The 26,858-nt window shown below is 38.3% G+C and overlaps 3 protein-coding genes and 1 long non-coding RNA gene across 7 annotated transcripts in view; 2 read left to right on the forward strand and 2 right to left on the reverse strand.

Moving 5' to 3' along the window:
- LOC126763746 (protein rhomboid) overlaps nt 1-14,841 on the reverse strand; it is a 32,566-nt gene extending 17,725 nt beyond the window's left edge. Inside the window, exons 1-5 of one of the 4 annotated variants that reach the window (XM_050481502.1) lie at nt 14,543-14,841; nt 11,250-11,680; nt 11,054-11,146; nt 10,964-10,987; nt 8,479-8,655 (exon numbers count right to left, since the gene is read on the reverse strand). In XM_050481502.1, coding sequence (XP_050337459.1) covers nt 8,479-8,655; nt 10,964-10,987; nt 11,054-11,146; nt 11,250-11,411 — 456 coding nt within the window. In that variant the 5' untranslated portion in view covers nt 11,412-11,680; nt 14,543-14,841. Of the gene's footprint in view, nt 1-8,478; nt 8,656-10,963; nt 10,988-11,053; nt 11,147-11,240; nt 11,681-14,542 lie in introns of all 4 variants that reach the window. The other 3 variants (XM_050481501.1, XM_050481500.1, XM_050481499.1) reach the window with 3 other exon arrangements.
- Nucleotides 1-26,858, forward strand: part of LOC126763761 (uncharacterized) — a 64,680-nt gene that overhangs the window by 14,064 nt on the left and 23,758 nt on the right. The window lies entirely within an intron of this gene.
- LOC126763758 (uncharacterized) lies at nt 18,202-19,089 on the forward strand. Its single transcript, XM_050481531.1, has 2 exons — nt 18,202-18,666; nt 18,749-19,089. Exons 1-2 carry the CDS (start codon nt 18,511-18,513, stop codon nt 18,878-18,880), a joined length of 288 nt encoding a protein of 95 aa, XP_050337488.1. The 5' UTR covers nt 18,202-18,510; the 3' UTR covers nt 18,881-19,089.
- LOC126763741 (protein zer-1 homolog) lies at nt 21,246-26,730 on the reverse strand. The gene is made up of 11 exons (XM_050481492.1): nt 26,427-26,730; nt 25,738-26,114; nt 24,417-25,114; nt 24,271-24,348; nt 24,074-24,198; nt 23,839-24,010; nt 23,619-23,780; nt 23,331-23,492; nt 23,109-23,258; nt 22,795-23,040; nt 21,246-22,731 (listed from the first exon to the last, which is right to left on the reverse strand). Exons 2-11 carry the CDS (start codon nt 26,039-26,041, stop codon nt 22,570-22,572), a joined length of 2,259 nt encoding a protein of 752 aa, XP_050337449.1. The 5' UTR covers nt 26,042-26,114; nt 26,427-26,730; the 3' UTR covers nt 21,246-22,569.

Here is a 26,858-nt window from a genome sequence, read left to right on the forward strand (position 1 = left end):
TCACCGGACAATCGATAAAGATTGCAGACTCTAACGCATCAGTCGATATATAGAGGGCGCAACCAGAGGGCGCAACCAGGGGGCGCTAGATTCAAAAAGACGACTCATCACATTGAATTTCGAGGCGGACGTTGTTGTTGGTTTTAATCTTCGTTCCAAGATAGATTTAATTATCTACGACCTCAAAGTTATAACTGTCAACAGTGACGTGGGATCCAAGTCGCAAGTGGGACGACTGTTTATTTGATGGCAGGAGTTATTTCTTCTTGGCCACGTCCACTACCAGACCCATTTGCTTCGCTTCCTTGTCCATTCTGGAGAAAGCAGAACTAACGGCGCGGATGTTGAGGCCAATGATATCAATACCATCGGCGTACACCAGCAGCTGTACACTCTTAAAGAAGATTGTACCTTCTCTATTTAGTTCTTAAGCACGAATTATTTTCTCTAGCAGTAGATTGAAGTCGCACGATAGGGAGTCGACTTGTCTGAAACCTCGTTTCAGGTCGTGTTCCAAAAACACTGTATTTTAAGAACGAATTGAATGAAAACTAATAAAAATGTTTACCTTATCTTTCTAAAGTTATATTGTGAGCTCCTAACACTTAAAGACAGTACTAAAGGCTATCGAAACTAGTCAGTTATTCAAGTCCAATTCCTTTTATTTTTCTCATATCAGTATATCAAGATTTACTAATGAAACCCCCTCCCTTTGGTGATAAAAGACTCATGCACAACAGCTAGAAAGGTTGCTCATACAGTCAGTCTTCTAGTCTAATCGTTATAATTATGACATTCATCCGATAATCGCCACTTACAAACTCTTTAAAGAATAGTCAAACTCTGCAATCGAGGTAACAGCAATTGGGCGAAGGTAATTCTATAATTCTTAGTATCGGTTGGAAGTTAAGAATCAGAAGTTGTTGAATTTCCTTTACTATTCAGGAAATATTTTATATAATTTGAAGCAAGGCAAGTGGCAAACACTCTTGTCAATGTCAATGTGCCACACACACAACTTTCCACCAAAATACACGCTCATCTCATCAACTACAAAGGCACACATAGCCAGAGACATGTGCTTTCAAGAACCAACCATTCGCGTTCGTTCTGTTGCAGACATGCGGGCAAAAACGCGCCAAGATGCCAGCACGCAGCCGCCCATATGGCCGGGCGCTTGGCCCACCTTCGTCACACGGCACGCGGCAGGCAATAAACAAGTGAAAGATTATGGTCCGGGACAGGCGCCTTCATTGCCGTGGCGGTGCAACGCGTTGCAATCTGGCGACCAAACCTTATTAGGATAAATGATTTAAAGCAAAAATGCCGCACAACAAACACACACACGCACACAAGTGTACCCCAACTTATACGCATACTCACACGTTCGAGTTCTTAAGGTAAAGGTATGAATGTCCACGAGCCACCAACCAGCTTCACAGCATCACTTCATCATGCAACAGTTGGCAGTTCGCCATTCACCATTCGCACTCCGCCAACACCGCCCAGTATCCCCACGCGCGCTATTACACATGCGCAATACAAGCTCATCGATTGTATGATTACTGAATTTATAACAAAAGATCGCACGTGACAAAGCCTTTTACGGCGACCATACTCAAGAGCACACCACGCGCCGCGTCGTCAATTGCAAACTTATTACCAGCTGCATCAACACCAGCCGTCTGTCTACCCGGCTGTCGGGCTGATTGTTGATCGACAAACAGCGACTTCAGCGGCTCAGATCATCAGCAACTGATTTGCTACTGATAAGACAATGGAAAAAAGTTGCAACTTCTTCTTGCCACATTGCCATTATCGCTGGCGCGGCGCATGTTGTTGTAACGGTTGTGTTGGCAACAAATGTGTTGCACGTTATGACATATACGCGTAATCGTGGCGAGCGCACAGCGCCACACTCACTGGCTACACCTGAACGAACGTTGGCTGTGCGGCGGCGCGTCAATCGTGTGCGTCCAGCTGGCCGAGCGCAGGCCGTCTGGTCTGGCGTGTCGCCATTGTCGCTTAAGATGCAGGAATGTGCACGGCAGTCGCAAAAAGCGCATGCATTCATTGTGCAATCAGCCTGCATTTTACTCCGTCTTGCCCTGCCAACCACACATCTCTTCCTCCATGAATTACAGCCGCGCGACATTACTAAAGTATGGGCTTGTATATATTAAAAATCGCTCATCATTACAAATTGAAATACCTGCATTGCATTTTATAGACAGATGCATTTGAGTCAAAACCAGAGCAAAAGAAGGAGATTATTATGGCCCAAAGTAAAAAAATTAAATAACCAGTAAATTCTATTAAAATTCTATTCATAAATATTTTAGAAAGTATGCCGGGGATGGCAGCAAGTTGGAATAAGAAGAAGTACTACTGTTCCCAGCCAACACCCAGCAACGAGACCTCGAATTGCAAGGGTGTCTTTACACGATCTTTCTCCAGTTTATATGTCTGCAGAGTTTGTATGAGCTTTTATCGAATCTTAAATTGGCGAAATCAGATCTAGGAAGCGACTCCCTGAAAGCGATCACATGTATAATATTCAAAGTATTATTTAGAAGACATCAATCGATTCCGACAAGACATTGCAGCCGATTGGATTGGCTCACACCGCCTTTCTTGTGAAGTGCTATCTAACCAAGACCGGCATCCCAACGCTTCCGAAGCCGCCCTACAGCCCAGAAGTGGCCCCCGTACTTGTTTTGATTTCTTGCCTGAAAAGGCCGATGCAGGGCAAGCCTTTTGAGACGACAGAAGGGATCCAAGCAGCATGCACCTCGGCTCTCAATGCTATTCCGGAGAATGCCTTCCGTGACGCCTTTAATGCTTGGAAATCGCGCTGGCAGCGCTGCATCGACGCAGAAGGAGCCTATTTTGAAAGTTTTTAAAGAATTCTAATGATTGCTTTTTTAAATCGACTCAGTCCTCAGACTCAGGGTTTCGGACAAACTCTGTATGCATTGTATTGACAGAATTGTCTCATAACATACTGGTCAAATTGTCTATAAAAAATAACCAATAATCTAATGAGTAATATGAGTCAGAGAAACTGATGAAAAATACGTCTCACATAATGGGTACACATTTAGATTGCATTCTATACTCTCCGTTAGACCACTTCATGTGTGGTAACACCAATAATTTTTTCCCCTGGACCATTCTATTAAAGTTTTAATCATATTGAGCCTCTTTCATGTCGAAAGCATTTGTCAGGTTTGAGAGCTGGTGAAGTGTGCCAAAACTTGAGTGCCACTGGCCTTGCTTTCCGCAACGGTATTTAAAAAGACCATGCAAAGTTGAACTCGAATTAGCAAAACCGGCAGAGCTTCAGCAATTAAGTAGTTTGAAATTTTAATTTTGATGAAAACATTCAAGGCAATTTTTAATAAGCGGGATATTTTTTCCTGGATCCATTAATGAATTGTTGCCCAACTGCGACGCGAATGTTCGGAAAGTGCGTCCGTTCCACTACAAACATCGGCACCACAAACACTCGCTTTACGTCGGAGCGCAGCACATTACCACATTACAGTCGACGAATGACCTGCGAACAAACAGCAACAACATCAATAGCTACGGCAATAACAATAACATTGTAATAAACTGCCACAATCAAATTATAAGAAGCAAGAGGCAGCGTTGCATTCTCCACTGCATAACTCATTCTTGTTTCTGAATTCAATGCACGCCGAAGCGAACAACTGCTGTTGGTGTTGCTGTAGTTGGGTTGCTGTTGTAGGACCTGTGCCAAGCACGCACCAAGAAATTCCTGAATCTTGTTCTGAATGAAGTCGGAATGCACAAACGGTAAAAAATGCAACAAGTGCCGCCGCTGCTCGTCCATTGCCCACAGCCATGCACCCAACTACGCGGTGCAGCGTTCGTCGCCTCGCCACGCCACGCCACGCCGTGCCGTCTGCCGCACAGAAGCGCAACGTTGCAGCTGCAAGTTTATTGAATAAACTTAGCCGACAACATAGTCTTCGGGGTCGTGCAGTCTTCAGTCATCGCCCGTCAAGCGATCGTTGGGCACGCGACGCGATTATGATGTGCGCAATGCGCATGCGCTTGCGCTTCTCCGCTTTCCGTCGCATTGCATTTATTCTTCACTTTTGTGGTGTTCATCTTGATTTGCTCGATTTCTTTTAATATGCACAAAGCGCGCTGGAGCTGATCTCGCAAATTATTATCATAAACATCATCAACACATCATTATCACTGGCAGCATCGGCCAGATTGCATGCGCTGAATATATGTATGTTTGTATCACGACACGCGCGCGCGCTTAGGTACAAACATGCGGACAAGTGAATTGGTTTTTTCTTCAATGGAATCGTTCCCCGCTTGCATTATACATCAATCACAACGGATCACAGCGGCTCGTATGTATGTATGTAATGTAAGAGACGAACTGTGAACAGAATCAGAGCGTGCTGGCGGTGTCTACTAGGTGCAACTGCATCGCGCTTATGGCTCCGGGGACATCATTGAAGCCGTCGTCAGCTTCACGCGGCTCTGTTTGGCGCTAGATGCTGGCAGGTGAAGGCGAACATTTTCTATTGAAATGAATGTGTATTCGTATTTGTATGTATGTTTGTATGTGCTTGTGTAGAAAATGCGATGAAGAACCGCAACACGGAACGGATTGCATGCAAGCGCCAGGCGAGAGGCGGTGGCGTCGATCGCCTGCCGGCTACCGGTTGAGCCCATCGACCGAATGCAATTGTCGGACGCTTGTCGGCTGAGGAATAGGCGCGTGCGCCATCGGTTTTAGTAAATCAATGCCATGCCATAAATGGTAATCGTTTTGCAGATTGAATAATCGCCACACCGCGTTCCTTCAACAGCAACCGCGGCACGCATGCTACATGTTGCATATGGCGTGTAGCATGTGGCTAGTGCTCTATCATGCTGCTAGAATGAAGCTTTTCTTGCATTTGCAGTTGTTATTTGTTGGTAGCACTGGAATAAATTAGTCATTAATTAGCAATCGGTGGAGAATTCATTCATAGAATCTGCGCATTGCAAGCGTCAACCGAATGAATTATAATACTTGAATGAATCTTTAATCACTGGGCAATTACTGGCACATGATCTGCACAGATCGTGCAAAAATGGAGTATTGAACCCTAGCTGAGCAGTGAGTTGAGCAAGGAGCACAGGCAGATAGCTTTAATAGAATTTTAATATTATTAGATCTTATTGCACCCTTCTTGGATCACCTAATGGATAACCTTGGGATAACCTTGTGGTATTCGTCTGCTTTAATCTATCTACCTTTAAGAAGTTTACGATGAGAGAAAAAATACGAATACGAGTATATCACTTCAATGCCGTGATCGTGGGCATGGACCAAACTTAACCTTACAATCTTTTCAGGACTGTAAAAGAACACCTAAAAAATCAAATATATCGACTGTCATGACTTAAAACCAAAATGATCCACATGAAGATGTTTCGGCAGAGGCGTACGTTTACAAACCACAACTGCCTCGCAAAGGTAGCGCTAAAAATTTAGACCAGATATTCACCATGCGCCAAATCTTGGAAAAGACCTTCAAAAGAGAATCGACACACCACCTCTTCGTCGATATCAAAACTGCTTTCGACAGCACGAAAAGAATCTGCCTTTATGACGTTTTGACTGAATTTGATATCCCCGCAAATCTAACACGGCTTTGTAAACGGACGTTGCCCAATACGAAAAGCTTCGTTAGGTTCGTGAAAAATGAGGTTTCAGACAAAACAACTCCCTATCGTACAAATTCTTCAATATACTTCTGGAGATAATTATTCGAACTGTAGGGCTTCTATAAGAGTGTACAGCCGCTGGCGTACGTCGATGCTATTGATTTCATTGGCCTCAACAACCGCGCCGTTAGATCTGCTTTCACCGAACTGGATAAGGATGCGAAGCAAATGGGTCTGGTAGTGAACGAGGCCAAGACAAAATATCTCCTGCCAACAAACAGTCAAATCCTCTCTCGACAATCGAAAACCAAACTCTATAAGTTACATACATCATTCGATATAATAGGCAACTGTCGCAAAGTCGTACAATCACGGAATAAGTTAATTAACGCTCTCTTTTTGATTTCAACCGTACATAGATTGTACTACAGTGGGACCATTGTTCTTACTTGGAGGATTGTCATTCCGATGATGAGACAACTGTCATGACATTCGTTCGCAAGACGTCACTCGAAGAACGATTCTCGGCCCTCTACTATTCGAGAAGTTATTCCAGGCGCATCTTGTCAGTGAAAGATCGTTTTCAACAATTCGCCGCTCAAAACTCACTTGAGGAATGCAACTAGTGAAGATAGATTGAACGGTCTTTCTCTTCTCAATATTCATAAAGATATTCCTTTCGAGCAAAGAAAATGTGAACATCTTGGCTTCACAGCCCAGAAGACTGAATATCGTTTTATGAGCACATTTTGCACATTAACATGATGTAATTTTTTTTGGTTTCCTTCTAAAATTGAAACCTTCTCAAGAAATTAAAGCGAAGTCAAGGAGAACATTTTTGCACAGATCACAACGGTGTTACCTGCAAGTGTCCTGAACTGTCAAGGACTTGAGAAACAGTAATTTTATTTTCGAAAACACATTCATGCTCAACTTTCTTAAAAGATATTGAATTCAAATTGTGGAACTTGCTACTTGCAAGAATTTTCCGAAGGGCTGATGGATTTTTATGTGAAAGATTTTCGCGATAAACACTTTGATAGTCTGTCGAGAAGATGCCGTTAAATCCAATATAAACATAAGATTGAAAACTTCTCTTCAGATGAGATGCCAGGATAATCTTATGGAGATAATGAGGTGCTCGACTATTATTCTCTCCGCTGAATTAAAGGCACAACAAGTACATATGTTTGAAAACAATTTTACCACAGTTATTAACTGCTTTCAAAAGCAAAAACAAACCGTTGCTCTTTTTTACAATACGCTAGCCTTGAATGGCCGAAAAATAAATGCATAAAAAATATGCAGAGAGAGAGTGTCCAATACCTATCCGAAAACAATTTGTGGGAATTTTCTTTTTACAATATTTACCGTTTGTCAACAAATTAATAAATGTACACAAGCGATAACAACAACTCAAATGAAATATCAATCAAAAAACATAAAATGCATGCCACTTGTCAGTAACAACATTTACTAACAACAACAACAGCAACAAACATCCTAGCGCATATTTGTTGAAGGAACACACACACACATGCGCTTGGGTAGTACAAATCTAACGGCAGTTGAACGCATCAAATCGAATTGAATTGAATTTCTTGAAGCAGAAAGAGGTAAACATCAACGCCCGCAATCTGAACAATTCTAATGACAATAACAACAATAATAGCAATGCATGTAAATATCAATATGAACACGCATGCACACACGCACACATGCACCTGTGTGGCAACAACAGCTACTTAAGAACCATTCCAAAGCCACTGCAATAAAGGAGTAGCCAATGCAAATATGTATGCATGTGTGTGTGTATACAAACAAGCAAGATGTGGCTCTTAATGGAATGGCAATTGTCGGAGATTCTCTTTTGAGTGTAAGTAGGTCTTCATGTGCACTTATGTATGTGCACACGCACACCTAAATACCAGGTTCCTACAAGAAGGCAGGCAGGCAAGCAGGCCAATGGCCGAAATGAACACAAACAAAAAGGACGCAAATATGCAAAGTGCAAATTAGGCAAAGGATATTTGCCAAAACTGCACAAAAACCAAATTATCAAGTCTCAATGTGTGCATGTTTACATTTGTGTGTGTAAGGAAGGGAGCCTTGGACCTAAAACAAAAGCCATAGCTGCATTTACAGAGCCAAGTCAGAATGTGTGCGTGTGTATTTTCTTCTCATGACTTTCAAATATAAAAGCTACAGAAACGGAGGAACCAAAGAAAACGTTATACGTTTGTAAAGAGCTTCAGCTTAGAAGGACCCAAGATACAACTGCACTTCATACAAAGGCCAAGGTTTAATTCATCTACTGATAGTATACTTCTGCTCGATCTCGCTAACATGAAACAGTTAATTATAAGAAGTAACTTGTAGGCCGTGGAGTAAAGAGGAAGATATTGGGGAAAATTCCTCCCTCTCTGGAGTTTTCAAGAGGACCATATGTACTGCAAGAATGTTTTGTAAATTTATTTCTCCAACAATTCACTTCAATCATTCTCGGACCCCGGTTTTCTCTTTTCGGCCTTGCATGTAGGTCACGAGATGACACGACAATCTTTGGAATTTTTCTCAGGATCATAAACTTATTCTTATTAAATTTTCATAGTAAATATTTCTTATTAAGTAACTTGCCTTAAGTGACCACTTAACTCGTTTTTGAAAAATTTAATCTCTCATCACAATAAAGATGAAAAGTACGCAAATTTTTGACTCGCCTCCTTAGTTCCATAGTAATAAGCTTTACGTTTAAGAATTGAGACCACTTACCACATTGACGAAATCCTGGAAGGTAACATATCCGGGTCCGATCGGCGGTTGTGCCTTTTTCGCACGTTCATGTAGCAATTCACGTTTATTCATAGGCACTTGTGATAAAAATTCGGGAGATTTTAATGCCTTCACAAAGTCATCAACTGGTATCTCACCAAAACCCTCGGGATCGAACTGTTTTTAGGAGAAAAATATGGAAAATTACGGAGTCAAAAAGTATATTCTCTAATGAAAACGTTAAATTAGTACTTGTATTTTAGTGTTAATTATACTAATAATAACAATTATACCACCGTTACAATATACTATATGCCTGCTACCACTATAGAGCACACATTATGTTAGGAGGAATTTTCAAAACTGAGGCCAGTTAATAATGATGATTTCAATAAGCTTGATCTCGAACTTCGAAAGCAAACATTTTGATTTTGGAGCCCAACTGCGAAGAACGCAGAAGTTAAATTATTACTTCTGACTCAATATTTTGAAAAAATTTTTGGTTGCGACCAATACCCAGCCGAATATAGCACAAGTACTGTGTTATGTTTCCTGTCGTCAAATAGAATAACAAGTAAGAAAGGGCTATGTTCGGGTGTAACCGAACATTTCATACTCATGCAAATTGCCAGGACCAATGCCAGGCAAATACCTTAAGGTGCAAAACTTCAGACAGAATTATTATTTACAATATTATACGCTCGATTAGTTTTAACAAAAATTTGAAGATCTTATTTTAGGTATATGGGAGGTATAGTATTTTTGTCAATACTAAATGCTGTTAAAAGGCTACCGACTAATGAAATGCTCCCAAACATTCCTCAAGGTTCCTAATCCCAGGATGTTTGAAAATCCTGATATTATTTATATGAGGGTTTTCGGTCGATTTTATCCACACACACAAGATAAACTGGCACAAAGATAAACTGTTATAAGTAAAACACACTCTCTAATTTTCGGTGAGATAACTCACCTATTGGCCGATATTTAAGGTATAAAATCACCCGGAGATTCGAAACTCGTTATATTAGTTGTATGGAAGCTAAAGATATTTTCGGTCAAAAGTCAACTATAAAACTATAGATACTAGGGTCCAAATATTCTGTACCTAGGGGCTTGAACAGTTTTGGTTCGATTTGGGAAATTTTTAGTAGTAATATGGCACACCTCAAAAGCACTATTCGCTCAGGATTTTGTTTCGTTATATTAATTGCTTCTTGATTTGTACCCTCGAAAGTAAAAGAATCAAATCGAATTTATATATATGTATGTTATATGGAAAGTAAGCGTGGTCTTATTCCGATTTCGTCCATTTTCACACTTCTTTAAAATATGTCAAAATAAAATAAAATGTGTCGAATTTAGTTGAAATCGGTCGAGCAGAATCCGATATTTGTGATTTCACCGGAGAGAGAGCGATGCCACACCCATTTTCTAATTTTGACCTCGACTCTTATAAAGCTGTCTAATACCATATCGGTGGTAAAATTTAATGTCTGTGAAATTTTTGGTTACTGATTTATCGAGTTTTTAGTAGTTTTTAACAGTACCGTTACATGGGGAGGAGGGGTTACGATCCGGTAGAATTGATTTCCACATCGTCGGTTGGAGTTCTTATAAGATTTATTTTGAACGAATTTAATTATTTTGGCTTGAACGGTTTCAAAGATATTAAATCTTTTATAGGACTGAGTGCCGCCCACTTTTTCAAATTTTTTATGCCGCAGTTGCCCTTGCTACAGCGATCCCCTGCGTCTCTGTGCCATTACAGTTCTATATCTTACTTTACTACTTAATTATGGCACTCTATAGGTTTTCGTTTAATGGCGTTTTGTAGGTGTGGAAGTGGTACAATTACGCCCGTCTACGTACTCGTCCTTACTTTTTTACCAAGTAACATATACACCAAATTTCATTAAGATATCTCAATTTTTTCTCAAGTTACAGCTTGCAGGGACGGACGGACAGACAGGCAGTCACCCGGATTTCAACTCATCTCTTCATCCTGATCATTTATATATATACTATATAGCCCTATATCTATCTCACTTAGTTTTTGGTGATACATACAACCGTTAGGTGAACGAAACTTTTATACTCTGTAGCAACGTGTTGCGAGATTATAAAAAGTCTCTCAGTGAGCTGTTTGGGTTCAACTAATTTTAATTAGTTAAAAAAAATTAATTAAAAAAAAATAGTTTTTAAGCTGTAAAAATAAAAAATAAAAAAAATAAAATAATGAATAAATTGGTATACCCACTTGGGATTCGAACCTGCAATCTAGTACCTATCGTTTGAATTGAATGCATGGTAGCGCACACTCCGCTAAAGCAATACACACATATAAATGAAACTGCATTACACTCCAAAAGAAATTGTGAGGAAAGCAAAAATACCAGTATGCGTTCTTTTAGATATTATACATGATATGATTGGCCATATAAAACAATAAAATGTAGCGTACAAATATAGTGAAGTGCCTTACCATATCGAACAACAATTTCCATTTCTGAAAGAAGCATAAAAAAGCATTAATAGGTGATTATTAAAGCGTTAATAACATATATTGGCTTACATCACGCAGCAACTCCCGACGCAGTTCCGCTTCATCAAAGTCCGAATTGAGTGAGGTGTGTTCAGTCTCATAACCGGCATCGTTTGTACATTGCTACAGTGAGTAAATGAAACAAAGTAAGAATATTAAAAATGCTCCTGAACTGGCCATTCAGTCGACTCTCTACAAAAGCCATTGTCATACTCACATAACGTACTTGTGTGTGTGTATGTGATATGGAAGCAATTGATACCAGCGAGCCGGCTATCGTTGATATGTGTTCAATTTCGGCCAGAGTCTCCTGTTGGCTACTCCCAGCATTGTTGGTGCTTTGAATATCGACGCCACGGGAACTGCAACGATCGAAACCGCTCCACATGCCGCTACTACACTTCACTACGCTTGCAGGGATACGATTGTATGTAAGCCTTGCACCGAAAATACACCACTACGAGCAACCCACAGACCGGCATAAAATGCTATCTACAGCGTAAAAGCCTTGCTAAGGTACTTTTGGGCAACATATGATTTATATTTTTACAGTTCTTGTGCTATTGAAATGGTTTACACATTTTCGTTTTTAATGTCTCTTTAGTGTTTCATGTACACTAATTTTCACAGTGTAGAAATGCATTTTGTTCGTGACGCCTTAAAGTATGCAACGAATATAGATGTTAATGACGATGTAATTGTACTAAGAATTATCATTTCAATTTTTAAGTGGACGTGGCGTGATGGGTAGAGTGTTGGTATGTAGTATCAATGGTCGCAGGTTCGAATCGCACTCAATGAGATTGTACTCTTTTAACCTCTTTCTTGTACTGTTATTTGTTTACAGTTGTTTTTACTCACAATTTTAATTTCCGCCCTCATTTCATCGAATTACACGTTGAAGCTCTCACCGTGGCTTCTGCGTAAACATTTGTGGGGGCCAAAGCGAAAATCCCGTTTAATCATAGACTACTTCCGGCCTTCAATGCCAGAGTCTATTTCATGCCCGGGAAATAATTTTATTACTTCCGCTTATTTCAAAAGCAATTTGCACGCGCTCATACATACATACATACATATGAATAATCGCATGCACCCTCAAATGCAATTTATTCACCTCAAGGTGTGTGTTCCCCTTTTAGCAATTACCCTTCTAGAGTGAAATTCCATTAATTTTCGATATTTGTAAAAATGATTATTAGCTCTAATTTGCTCGCAAACAAACTAATTTACCTCCACTACAACGCCAATTACTATGGCCTCGTGCTCTTACTCATATCCCACCCCTTTCGTATTTACATCATCATTTCTGCTAGCCCTTTGGCGTGAAAGCAACTTTTTAAATCCATAATGGACAGGTTTGAACACGCCAAAGGCACGTAAACACGTTTTTCCAAGGAAGTGAGTGATCTACTTTTTTATATTTAATGTACGTCTCAACACTCATATGTATATACAGACTTACTTATTTTAATATGTTTTATAGGTATATTGTTGTATATACATACATACATGTACAGGGTTTTCCAATAAGAATGATATGATTTAAAGAACAACACACATACACAAATTTTTAAGGATATTCAAAATTTTTTTTTATTTAGAGTGAAGTACAATCGACACAATTAAGTTTCGAATATAACATCATCCAAATGACCTACACGACTTCTTTTGCAGGAACGAATTCGATGAATCTAATTTTCAAGTACTCTTTCCGCTAAATCAAGTCGTATGTCAAGAATAGCACTTTCAATCTTGATTTTTAAAGCATGAAGAGAATCTGGTTTATCGCTAAAGACCAATGACTTCAGATAACCCCACAAGAAGTAGTTTGTTGGTGTTAAATCACAACTTCTTCGAAGCCAATGAGTGTAACAACTTATTGAACTAATCGAATCTTCAAACTTTTCTCGCATTAATTCGGCTGTGTGCCACGTAGCCCCGACTTGTTGGAACCAGATGTTTTCAAGCTCAACTTCTTCCAATTGCGGCCATAAAAAGTTGGTTATCATCGATCTATACCGCACTCCATTGACAGTAACAGTGCCACAAGCTTCATTTCGAGAGAAGTACGAACCTATGATTCCAACAGACCAAAAACCACACTAAGCTCTTAATTTAGGTGAATATAATGGTTGTTCATGAATAATTTGTGGATATTCTTCTCACCAGCATCGACAGTTTTGTTTATTTACCGCATCACTCAGATGAAAGTAAGCCTCATTTCTTAATTTATTATTATTTTGAGTTGAACAATTTGTAAACGTTGTTGTTGCGTATATCTTTGCTTGCTGATATATTAAAAATGTCCAAAACGACATTTACAAATTACTTGTATATCATCCCTATTGGAAAACCTGTTATAAGTACAATCGAAATTTTCTTTAAAACGAAGTAATTTCCAATGCAATTTCATTAAATGTTCGGTATGTTTCTACCTTTATGAGGAATTCCCTTACATACATATATCGCTGGGCATAGAAGAACCCTAATTTGAATTATCAAGCGTTTTCGCTCTCCTATAAGAAATTTTGTTTCTTAACAAAAAAAGTCGAAAATGATTTAGAGAAAGATACGAATTAAAAACTTCCGACGCTTCTTTCGAGGTGTTACAAACTGCGAGGAACGCCAACAGAACTTGTAGAAAAGAATTCACGAGCACTCGCAAATATATTAGTCTTCATAGGTTGTCTGACAATAATGGCGCTATGGGAATTATTTTAAAGGTCTATGATATCCTCACATCCTTAAATAAACGTACGTGCGTTTAAATAATTCACATACATATGTACATTTAGTTTAAAGCTTCTACAAAGAATATCACTAAATCTTCAACATTCCTTTTGTTTATTCAAAGATGTTGTTCTTCATGAATTTCTTTAGGCACTTCACTTGAGTTAAGCCACTTCATTAGGTGTTGAGTGCAAACATCGCCTCTCAGCTTTTCTCAACTTTCCACACTTTACAACACTTCAGGCCGGCAACCGGCCAGGCCGCCTGAAAGTTTGGTGAAAAATCAATACTGAAACTCAAATCCACCGTTTATAAAGGAGCTAAGTAACTACTATAAAGCACGTTAATAATTGAATGGAAGCGTGACGGCGCCAGTCGCCGGTGAACAATATGTGACGTCCGTTAGTACACGTTTGGTGACGTCGATGAAGCGTGCAACGACCGCGACCACACAACAACCACAACAATAGACATAGAGGGTCGGAAACCTTTAATTACCGGACCGGCAGTGTCCACAACGCCTGAAACTGCATATAATATTATCATAACAAAGGTAAATGGCATTAAAGTCGATAAGGCAGTCGACGAGTCAATCGAAGAACTGAAAATTACAAAGCCGGCCTTTACTGGGACATACTCATGCAAACACGCTTCTGCACTGCATGCATGGTAATGCTCCCTCGAAATTTAAATTTACACACACACACACAAACGCATCTGGGTGCGTATGTGTGATTTAGGATGTCTATGGATATGCAAAGGCTTCAGAATGCAAAAGAGACTCACTTACAATTGCGCACATTTATTAACAATTTGAATTCACATAAACCACAGACACATACAAACATACTTTGGCACTATATTTTCACCATTTATTCGCACTGTTTTGGTTCACAATTTTCATTTCTTTCTTGTTTGATGTCTGCACACGAGCACGCGACCGGCAAAAGTTTCAAAAAGCGCGCAGTGACAAACTGTTAGACATGCAACACCCCCAAACGGGAAGACGACGAAATGATAACTAAATTCGTGTGGTGGCTAAAATGCCGTCTACGTCGCTAGGTGGTTTGTTTTGTACAACGTCGGAAGCAGCAATTTAGGTGACCAAACTACAAAACTGGCGAGCGTTTTTGGAATCAAATATCATACTTACGGCCATACTATATACTCGTTTAAGAAAATTCCAAACTTTTGACATTCTCTGCGATAAGGTGACCATTTTAAGACGACTATACTAAAAGATTGCAATCTCTGGGAGGAATTATCACCGATCTCTCCACTCGCTCCTACACTGTTACGATGTAAATATATGTACGTATAAACGCATATGTGCACTCACTGAGCAGTCATTTTCGCGTCACTCGCTATCCTCTTGGAAGCAGGAAGTTAGAAAAAATCGTGAAATTACAGCTAGATAAAGCAAAAAAAAAACTTAAAATGCTTCTGTCTTTCACAACAACCACGTGCAACTTATAGATACAGTTATCAAGACCCGCTATACCCGATTTAATAAAACTTCTGAAATTTTCTTTAATGAACTGATTATTTACAAATGTTAACGTCTGGTCACCTCAACTGTTTTGTTTTGGCCATAATCATCTCTGTAAGGGTTGTTCTTCTGCACATTCATCTATGGAGAGAATGCCTCCTATAACAACCCGCTTATTTGGGTGTGTGTATCTGCCACCCTCACCTCATCCACTGCTGCGCCGTCAGCTGAAATGCGGAAGAGGGCAGAAAACATGTGGAATACCAATAAGCTGATAAATGTGGGGACAACCGGCGCGATTCTTGAAAGTTACTGTTGTTTACATGAAATGTGTGTATGTGTATGTGCATGTCAATCGAATTTTGTTTTGCTATTCGCCAGTGGGGTTGTTTACATTTTGATTTTGCGTGTGCCGAGTGCATTGCGTGTGTTCGTATTCGCTTATATACATATGTATATTTATGTATGTGTAGATTCTTATATGCATGAGACTTTTATTTATATTACTCGGTTCTTCTGTGCTTTTAGATGCTTGCATTGTAATTTATTGAGATGACTTTCTTAATGGTGGAATTTTATTAACGAGTTATTTACTATATCGTCGCCTAAAATGCAAAATAACGTAACATTTTCAAAAATGTACAGTGGCGTAAATGAAACACGAAATAAAATGGAACACGAGTGAAAAAAATTTTAATATTGGTTAAAACTGGGTAATATATGAACGCAGAACCTGAAAATGTTGGACATATGTACATATGTATGTATGTAATATTATGTATGTAACTTGAAGTAGTGAATAGTAATCAATAAGATACTCAATTTCGAATTTTTTGATGATACGTTATTTTGCATTTTAGGTGACAATGTACTTACATATGTATGTACAATATGCAGACTAAAGTGCATGTATGTATGTGTGTATATGTATTAGTATGTAAGTAAATATAAAAAACAGATAAGATAAAGCAAGCGGAAATTATTTATAAATTTTCAAGAGATGTAAAGAATAAATTTATTTATTTACTAGCTTACCCCGCAGCCATTGTCCTGCGTGAAATTATGTGTTTTGATATGAAAATTTATCATTTCATTTTTTTTCGATGTAACGCAGCTTGATAAACAACACTTTTTTACTTTCTTACGGTGTACAGAAAAGATGGTTTTCTAACTCGTGTGCACGCCACGTATGTACATATATCTGGCCGTGTGAAAAACATAGCATTTCAGATTTATGCCAAATTTATGCGACTATCCTTGTGTCCTGTTGATTGTCATCTCAAATGCAATTTTCACTGAAAACTAAATACGTTTGAACTGAAATGGTAAATCGTTAGAACTCAAAGGAACTCTTAGAATCAAGCATTCTGCCCCCTTGTATTCGATAGCGCAGATTGCGGAACATAATAACGACAGATCCAACTTTGAGAAGCAAAGGATCCGGCGTCGTCTTCATTGTCAAGACGATCGATCGATTTGTATGAGCGCAAGTCTCCCGGAATTTGACTTTGAATCTTCCAGTTTAAGCCAACAACATCGGTATTTTAGCAGCTAACATTGCGTGTGCACTTAAGGAATCGTAGTTACGATAATTTGGCCAATGTCCGAACATTCGTGATGAGTTCATTTTTCGTGAATTGATAAAGCGAAGATGGAATTGATATCAAACCACCGGAAGTATCAACCGGAATTGACCCATTTCCAATTTTTAGCGAAGATGATGTAATATTCGTTTTAATGCATTAGTTGAGAACACACCTGGATGTCCATCCACTGGTTGGCCTTGCTTTCTGCGTAACTATTTCTTCGACGATGCATTCCGTATATAATAACAAGATATTTCCAAATAGAGCAATGTTCTTGCAAACAGATCACTGACAAAAGTTGAGAAAAAACTCGTCAATGTTAATTTTGTTGCACCGTAACCACCATGCACCATCCAAAGAAGAATATATGCGTGTGGCAAACCTCTCCTTTGCCACTCAACAGAGTACATCTAGCATCTAACAGCACCACATATACGTTGCTTCAAGATAAAGCTCATCAAACATCGTAACTGTTGTTTGAAAAGTCGTGCTGAGACATCGTGACGATCGCTTGCTGATTGACCGCGATCCATAATTCCGCACGTACATATGTATGTCATGGCATCCTGGGAGTACTTGGGCAACCAATGGATGCTGATGCCAAAAAGAACGCCGACCGATATTAGCGCGACCTCTTCGTGGCATCGTAACAAATTTCTTTCTGTAATTAATCACTTTGTGTGAAACACACATAGCGTTTCCCCTGAATAATTTTTTTTTTTTTTGAGTAGCCGAAATAGAAAAGCAAGCGACCGAAATTGAATGATTCAAATAAATTGAAATACAAATAAAAATATTGAATAACAAAACAAACAAAAATTGAAAAAAAATTTGTATGAAAAAAGTTACTTTTTGGAATAGTCCAATTTTCCGACTTTTCCTCATGAAAAGTGTAAGGTATTTTTATTTCTAAATCTTCCCCGATCCACAACGAACAACCTCTGAAATTTCATCAGGAAATCATTCAGGATTGGTGCAGCCGTTCTCTTAGCGTTACCAACAAACAAACATTCATTCGTTTGCATGGAAATAACAAATGGGCTGTTTTGGGGGGTTTTCCGGTAATTATTCAAATTTTTCTCGCCGTAAATCCATCTTTGAACCACTGAACAGAAGAACACCCAGCTTCTGGCAATATTCAATACGGAGGAAGGTGGCAAGTGAAGAATGGCTTCGAAATTACCCGCTAGAATCAGCTTGCACAGAACGCTGGTACTAGCCAGGTTTAATCATGCAGATGAGGCAAATGTATCATCTTTTAAAAGTTGGTCGCTTATTTCCGCTTCAAGAAGCCATCCTATACTGTACTTGTACAATTCCAATCATAGACACCTTTCAAGGATGACTAGATTTCGAAAATGGTTGACTTGTAAATTTCAAAAATTTTCTCATTCGATAGATTGTCTCGAACTTGAATAACGTTTTATAAAATGTTTTTTAATATTTGAATAAAAAATTTAAACGTGCAAAAAAATATAATTCCAACTAGTTTTTTAATTGCAACAACCGTTAAAAAGCTTGTGCGAAGAAAATAAATAAAAAGGCAGATAAGAAAAAGGACGAACGCGCATGTTTGAGACGAGCGCGACACAAACAAAAGATCACTATCAAAGCTGTCGGCGGCTGAGGCGCAATCAGCGATCAACAAACAGACCAGAGAGGCAGTGAAAATCGAGGAAATGAGTAAAACGAAAAGCGCTACGACAAGCACACGTAAAAGTAGCCACAACTACGATTATCATGAGAGCGACCAACACGACGAGCTGTCGGATGAGCTGAGTATCTCCAGCTCAGAGGACGATGTTGTGGCCACAAGAAAATCGCGCAAACTGCAGGTGAGCGTAAGCCTTGACGACGTGCATATCGATCGGTAGTGACAATTAATGGCAATTTTTGAACTCTTCTTTTTACATGCAGCCGACAGATGCCGCTGATTATGAGGAGGGTGGTGGCATATACGACCGAGGCGGCCGGAGGCGACGCCGCAGCGGCAGTAAGAGACGTCGTAGTCGTGGCAGACGATCGCGCTCACGCCGTCGTCGCCGCTAGATGCTTCCTGTTCCTTGCAGTTTTCTTTTTTATTTTTTGGATAAATTTCGTGTAAAAGAAATTATAATATTATTTATTTTATTTTTATTTTTTGGTCCAACCAACTCTTGACGCGTTGACAAATTTTGTATACTCTTTCATGTAAATAAATCGATTTGTGTAGAAATAAATTGCAAGTGATACTTTATAATACATAATGTATGTATGTATGCGTGAAGTTTTCTCTGTCAAAGTTGAGAGTGCGTATGTACTTATGTATGTTGCTATTCCTCTATTTTTATTGTATTTTAAAGAGCTTCCCAGCGGGACAATGGTTCACCGCTTACATTTTTCTTTGAAGAATGCTCCGAAGAAAATTCTATGTGGAATTCTTCGATACTAGGTAATGCATAAAAGTAAGCAATGCGGTTAAATTCTACTGCGTTCATATTTACAATCAAGTAAGTACATGAAAAACGTTACAATACGAGTACAATATGTAAACAACAAATACAAGTTATTTCGTCAAATCGTCAAGCATTTGAAGAAAATTTGCAGAAAGTTGGTTGTGTTTAGGTGAGCTGCTATCTTAATTAAAAGTTCTGTTAAATTTTGTGTTTAAACTTTGAATAAAGAAATAATATTAATATTCTCGAAAAGGCATATGAGAAGACTAATTAAAAATGAAGAAAGTGAAGCACTTTAATGCTTCATCTTTTCTTGTAGAATGTGTAGGAGGCTTTACCGAATCGGATGTGTTAACCAAACTCAAAAATGCATCAGACTTGCCAAAGACCCTTTCTTTAAGTATCGTTGCTTGGAGAAAAACGAAACGAGACTCAGCCACAAAATCAAAAGAAAACCATTCCTTTTTATACAAAAAAAATATCCATAGCTGTAAGCTCTGCATCCAATGCCAGCTGTATATCCTTACAGATGTAAAATCGGAAAAGGTGGTAGAAACCTAAATTAAATAAAAAGTTTAAAGTAACTAATATGATCTTATGCCTGCAAGTCAAGTCAAGTCAACACTTACTCTCGTTAGAAGTCTGTCTGGTCTTGGTCTGTCGTAGTAATACCTTGCCGCAGTAAGTATTTGATGTTCATCGGCGTCGCCCGCGATCTTTTGTATACATGCATAAATATATTTACTATAATATGTATATTTTTGGATAAAATAAATTTCCATACCTATTTCGCCGGTATATCGTGTCGTTTACAAGCCGAATGCGCCGTATGATAGAGACGCAAAAACTGTAATGGTCGCTGTATTCGCGATTCCAGCCCCGGTATGTCGGTGCGCAATTTAAAATTCGATTCTTTCGTTGCCACCCCATTGTCTCTTATTTCTGCTTCAAGTATCCATCCTATACTGTATTTAAAATAAACCGATACTTATGCATTTCCAATCGTAGACACCGTTAAAGGATGACTAGATTTCGAAAACAGTTGACTTGTAAATTTCATAAATTTTCTCATTCGATAGATTGTCTCGAACTTGAAAAACGTTTTATAACATTTTTTTTCTAATATATTAATAAAAAAAATTTTAAAGTGCAAAAAAATTTAATTCCAACTAGTTTTTTAATTGCAACAACCGTTAAAAAGTTTGTGCAAAAAAAAGAAATAAAAAGGCAGATAAGAAAAAGGACGAACGCGCATGTTTGAGACGAGAACGACACAAACAAAAGATCACTATCAAGGCTGTCGACGGCTCAGCGATCAACAAACAGACCAGAGAGGCAGTGAAAATCGAGGAAATGAGTAAAACGAAAAGCGCTACGACAAGCGCTACGACAAGCACACGTAAAAGTAGCCACAACTACGATTATCATGAGAACGACCATCACGACGAGCTGTCGGATGAGCTGAGTATCTCCAGCTCGGAGGACGATGTTGTGGCCACAAGAAAATCGCGTAAACTGCAGGTGAGTGGAAGCCATGACGACGTGCACATGTGCTGACTCGATCGGTAATGACAATTAATGACAATTTTTGCATTCTTATTTTACATGCAGCCGACAGATGCCGCTGATTATGAGGAGGGTGGAGGCATATACGACCGAGGTGGCCGGAGGCGACGCCGCAGCGGCAGTAAGAGGCGCCGTAGTCGTGGCAGACGATCGCGCTCACGCCGTCGTCGCCGCTAGATGTTTTCTGTTCCTTGCAGTTTTCTTTTTTATTTTTTGGATAAATTTCGTGTAAAAGAAATTATATAACTTGGTCCAACAACTCTTGACGCGTTGACAAATTTTGTATACTCTTTCATGTAAATAAATCTATTTGTGTGGAAATAAATTGCAAGTGATACCTTGTAATACATAATGTATGTATGTATGCGTGTGTGTTTTATAACAGTTTGGAAAATGCGGAAAGAAAATATGCGTTTTTTAGTTTCAATATTTTTATTACGATTTATTTTACATTCAAAACGAAGTTTTCTCTGTCAAAGTTGAGAGTGCGTATGTATGTAAGTTGCTATTCCTCTATTTTTATTGTATTTCAAAGAGCTTATTGCGAAAGGAGAGCGGCGGGCGTGAGTTTGAAGCATTTCTCACAAAATCTTGCAGCCGCTGCGCCCCTCGAGAAGATCATACAACATCTATTTTCATGAAAAGTAACTGTGTTTAATTTATGCAATCTAAAGTTAAACTCAGCCAAACTAATAAAAGTGTATTAAATCATGCATAGCTGCCACCAGTCACATATGTGTGTGTGTGTATAAATGGTTAGAAAAGTAAAGCATTACAAAATTTAAAGAGCTTGGCGTGTCACCTAACTCTTGCACTCTTTCCACTACTTTCGCACGGCTCAACTTTTGAAAGAACAATCGTAAAGTATTTTAGTAAAAACAATAATAAAACTCGAAAATATACGCACTACTATAACGGCTTCTTTATACGGAATATTTACAATTGTGATTGGCATGAAAACAAGCTGCATTTCATAATGGATTTACATTGTATATTATGTTATGTTATGTAATGGTGAGCGAATCTGCAATAAACTGGTATGAAATATGTTTTTTACATGACCTATGTAATGAATGATAAATGTTTGAATACATATGTATATATATTAACGCTAAGAACACCACCTAGGGTAGAGTTTTCTCATACATTTTTTTATATATGTATATTTTTTTTGCGATTACTCATTTCTTTAAATGAGCGGTTAATCTCTTTGAGTTTATAATGAAAAAACGCCACAGTTGCGAACAGCTCCCATAAGCAATGTTATTTGTGTAGTTTCTCTAATTGATTATTAAATAGCTTAGTTCGAGCAAACATAACCTATATACATACATGCGACGTAGACATTGGAACGATGAAGTTGTGTCTCCGTCCATTGCTTTGCCGCAAATTCACTGTTTTCTTTATTATTATTATTATTTAGCTTACTTAACCCATGAATTTCTTATCGCGACTTCGGTCTTACGTTAATAATTTTACATTGTTTAATAATAATGTAATATAATCGTTTGTGTATAATTTAAATAAACAGTATACCATTTAAAAATAAACATTTCTTAAGAGGAAGCAGAGAATAAATTTACACAAGTTCCTATACTCGCTCGTGTATGCCATTCGAGCGCCGATCGCTTCCGTTAACTCCAATTAGTTAGCTTAGCTCACTTGTTATTCGGTGATATTCTCTATCCAACTCTCACCAATTTTGATTTTTCATTAATTTACACAACTGTCTCGATTTTAACCGTCTAACAACCAATTGGGCCAATGTGTACATTTTTCAATTACTTTGCGCGCAATTAATTTTATATCCTCGTATGGTCGTGGATCTTGTATCAGTTCAGTCAATATTTCAATACCGTGTTCCTCTTTCACCAGCTGGCAATATTTTTCTGGGTAAACCTAAAACACAATTGCATCAATTGAATATTTCTATATATACATACAGGTAACAAAATTGCATACCTGCGTCAAATTGGCTAGAGCCCAAACAGCCCAGTGTTGACACTGAGGCGTCTCATAGCAGCGTACCAATCCCAAAATCGGCTCAAAGCTACGATAATTAATGTTTCTTTCACTTTTTATATCCCAACGTCTAATGGCTTCCACCAAGCGTATGAGCACGCTGTCCCGACTTGGCGACGGTATTGTCCATGCCTCAGGTCCGTCCGAAGCGATGTGCGCCAGCACACCCGCCGCGTTGTAACTTACCTGCGATTAAGTATGTCGTTTAGTTATGACAATTGAATGTTCAAATATAATTTATAGCGTTTACTTACTTCGATACCATCGCTTGCCGATACTAATAAATTGCGAAAGACTTCTATAAATTCTTGTGTCATGAGTTTTGGTCGCAACGATTTAACTTCCGCGACATTACCCAAGAGGCCCATCATATTCCTCAATAACTCATCACGATCGGGGAAGGTCTGCAACAGATTTAGTAAATACACATAGTTAAAGAGGTATAAACGGTGATCCCAGAGTTAGAGTTTACTTACACGCAAGCATTTCAAGAAATACTCCATTCCGCGCCCCTCCAAAAATCTTCTACAATTTATTGCAGTCTCATCGGTTACATTCCACATTGTTGACCATGCCACTTCCATGACATCATCGAATACCGACCGCGTTAAACGATCCTTAATTAAGTTTAACATTGTCTGATTAAAGGAAGAAAGTTACAAAAACTTCGTTTAGTATCATCCATGTGCATGAGTCACCGAGCTGTTGTTGCTTGCCTACTCTTCTTGAGTACTTGGGTTACTCCATTACCGACTTATACTTACACTAACGACACCCAGTTCGCCTAAGAATAGCTTTTGCTTGCCATCCACTTGACACGCTAAAGTGTTCAATAAATATATTGCTATCCTCTGTACAAAGCCTTCCTGCTCAGTCTTCGATACACCATGCAGTAAGACCTTTATGAGGCGCTCATACACGAACAGCTGCAAAAGGTTATTGTTTTTTTAACTAGGCATTTTATGCGAATGCAATGAAACTTACGACATCATTTGGCATCTGGAATTGTGTTAACGTGAGATAACCATTTCGAAGCATCGTATCATCAGTAAGATGCGTCTCCATTCCGTTGAGTAGGGTACGAATAATGTGATGGCGCAAGGGAGTACCGAATTTTGAGCGATCGCGACCTTTAACTATGTAAAACAGCGTAGCACTGTAATAGAAAATTTACATATATAGTATATCTAATAGCACACTACAAACTCTTTCAATTTACCTTCCCGAAATTTGCATATGCTTGAATTTCAAATGTCTATCCATAGCTGTAAGCACTGCATCCAATGCCAGATGTATATCCTTACAGATTTCAAATCGGAAAAGGTGGTAGAGGTCATTCAAAACCTAAATTAAATAAAAAGTTTAAAGTTACTAATATGATCTTATGCCTGCAAGTCAAGTCAAGTCAACACTTACTCTCGTTAGAAGCATTGGTCTGTCGTAGTAATACCTTGCTGCAGTAAGTATTTGATGTTCATCGGCGTCGCCCGCGATCTTTTGTATATATACATAGATATATTTAATGTAATATGTATGTTTGTGGATAAAATAAATTTCCATACCTCATTCGCCGGTATATCGTGACGTTTACAAGCTGAATGCGCCGTATGATAGAGACCCAAAAACTGTAATGGTCGCTGTATTCGCGATTCCAGCCCCGGGATGTCGGTGCGCAATTTAAAATTCGATTCTTTCGTTGCCACCCCATTACCAGCTAAATTTGTACCCGAAATATCCAAGTGCGTAAGTTCTCGTAAGTTATTCATTATCATTTCCAACGTTTGGTCGGGCAAATCGTAGGTTCCATGTCCATTGCCAGAATTACTAATTGAAATGTCCAATGTACGCAATCGGCGCAACAAGCAAATTGCTTGTAATTGATTAGCGATTGGCCACACATTAAATAATATTAAGGTGTGCAGTAGTGGCAGGCTTGCTAGCACTTCCAAACTGAAACCCACTAATACGCAGGATGTCAAATCGAGATGGGTCAGTTCCAGCAGGCAATTGAGTTGCAAGCCATTATGCAGCACTACACCATTTAAAACTAATCGACGAAGATGCGGGCAATTGAACTCAAAATCTACGGGCTCTTTCTCATTCGGCTCAGAGTTTTGCAGCATGTGCGCATTAATACCGAGTTCTAACGAGCGAAGCCCTTCACCGTATAACGTTAGCAGCTGGGCCGATTGCACATTTATTTGATTACAGTACCATAGCGTAAGGGAATACAACTTGTGGCGCATAATCATCTCCAAACCTGTGTAGAAATAGCGAAATTCATGAAATTAATGTAAGTAAATTTAGTATATAAAAACTATGATTTTTATTGCTCCCATTACAAACAAGCAATGAATCCAAAGTCAAATTTTAGATTAGTTCACTTTAACCTAACGCATTAAGGTTCATACGTTCATATGTATGTATGCAATGTTAAGCAAATCTTTGCAAAATTAAATGTCTATGCTTGACTTTTACATTTCACAGCAGTTAGAAAGTGGTTTATGTTGATATTTTGATATGCCATGTTCATATGTATATACATACTTATATATTCATAAGTGTACCAATGTATATTTGAAAAACAAGTTTTCCATATCTGTATTATTCTTATTAGAAGGCCAGTGACGTTTTATTCAAATTCATTTCCAACTTAATCAATTAATCAAATAAGTAGAACCGCTATCTAAAGTATTTGCATACACACATACATATGATGATCATATATGTGCATGTGTGTACATATGAATATGTGACGCGTATTTATATTTCATAGAGATTTTAAATGTAACGAATTTCGTCATTGATTGCATCTTCCAAATACATACAATGTAAATGTACTTACAATACGCAGAAGTGCAATGAAGTTGGTGCATTTCTCACCTGTATTAGTCAAAGTACTATTTCTCAAGTGCACAATTTTTAACGAGGTTCGTGTCCTATCCTGAAAAATATTTATCACATCATCACTCAATTGGCGACGAAAACGTTGACATGCTTTTAACAGTCGATCGCAAATGTCATTTGGAAGAACGATGCCCTCATTTAGTTGACGTAGGGTGCCACACATGTTGGGTGAACTTATTACATCTAGGTTTTCACATATATATTTATAAATGATATCTTGCAGTGTCATTGGGTCTTCATCGAGATACCCATTTTCCTTTAAACGAACTTTGCCACTCATTTCAAGGCGTGGCGAAAATATATGTGATGACGTCACTAGGATTTAGCTTGACCACTTCGATGGTTGCAAGGATCTGTAAGTAAAAAAACACCAGATTAGCTAATCAAATTCATACGATGTAATGTTTTCAAAAGCCAAAACACTCTCTTTAAAGCCTTCCAAACCATTGGCAATGCCAGTGTTTACAGCTTATGAAAATGTAGTCCACATCTCTACGGTCTAATTCGTTAAATTCATAAGGCTTAAAGGAAAATATGTTCGACTTTTACAGCAATAAGATTTCAATAACATATTTGAAAGTATTGTGTTTAATTATTAGGGATATTCCAATATACCAATATGTAAATTATTAGTGCATTATCAAACAGTTTAAGCCATTGCTTACCACCTCCTTCACACCCCTTATGTTTACTATGTAAACAAAATTTACTATTTTAATATCATGTATTCGACAGAAAGCAATATTGATTCAATTTTACTTTATGCCACAAAATAACAAACTTCTTCGTTTCACTTCTACTGGATTCCTTTTTTCTAATAATGTTTTTTGTACATTCGTCGATTTTCCACAACTTCACAACTGACTTATCACACTATATTTTCATTTTTTCTGCAGATTTTAGATTTGTGAAAGTTTTAAAAGGGAATTCAGCTTTTTTTGCTCTGATTCTGGGAACCCAGTCATTAAAATTTACCTACTTTTTCAATAAATTTGATTTGTCCTCGTATTGAAGGAAGTGAAATTTTTTATTATATTTCGTTTTTTTATTTTTGTTTGACGTTTTAGCTGTCAGAAATCATATGGCAAGTTTGTATA

Source organism: Bactrocera neohumeralis, chromosome 6, assembly GCF_024586455.1.
Source record: "Bactrocera neohumeralis isolate Rockhampton chromosome 6, APGP_CSIRO_Bneo_wtdbg2-racon-allhic-juicebox.fasta_v2, whole genome shotgun sequence".
In the NCBI taxonomy this organism is placed as follows: Eukaryota; Metazoa; Arthropoda; class Insecta; order Diptera; family Tephritidae; genus Bactrocera; species Bactrocera neohumeralis.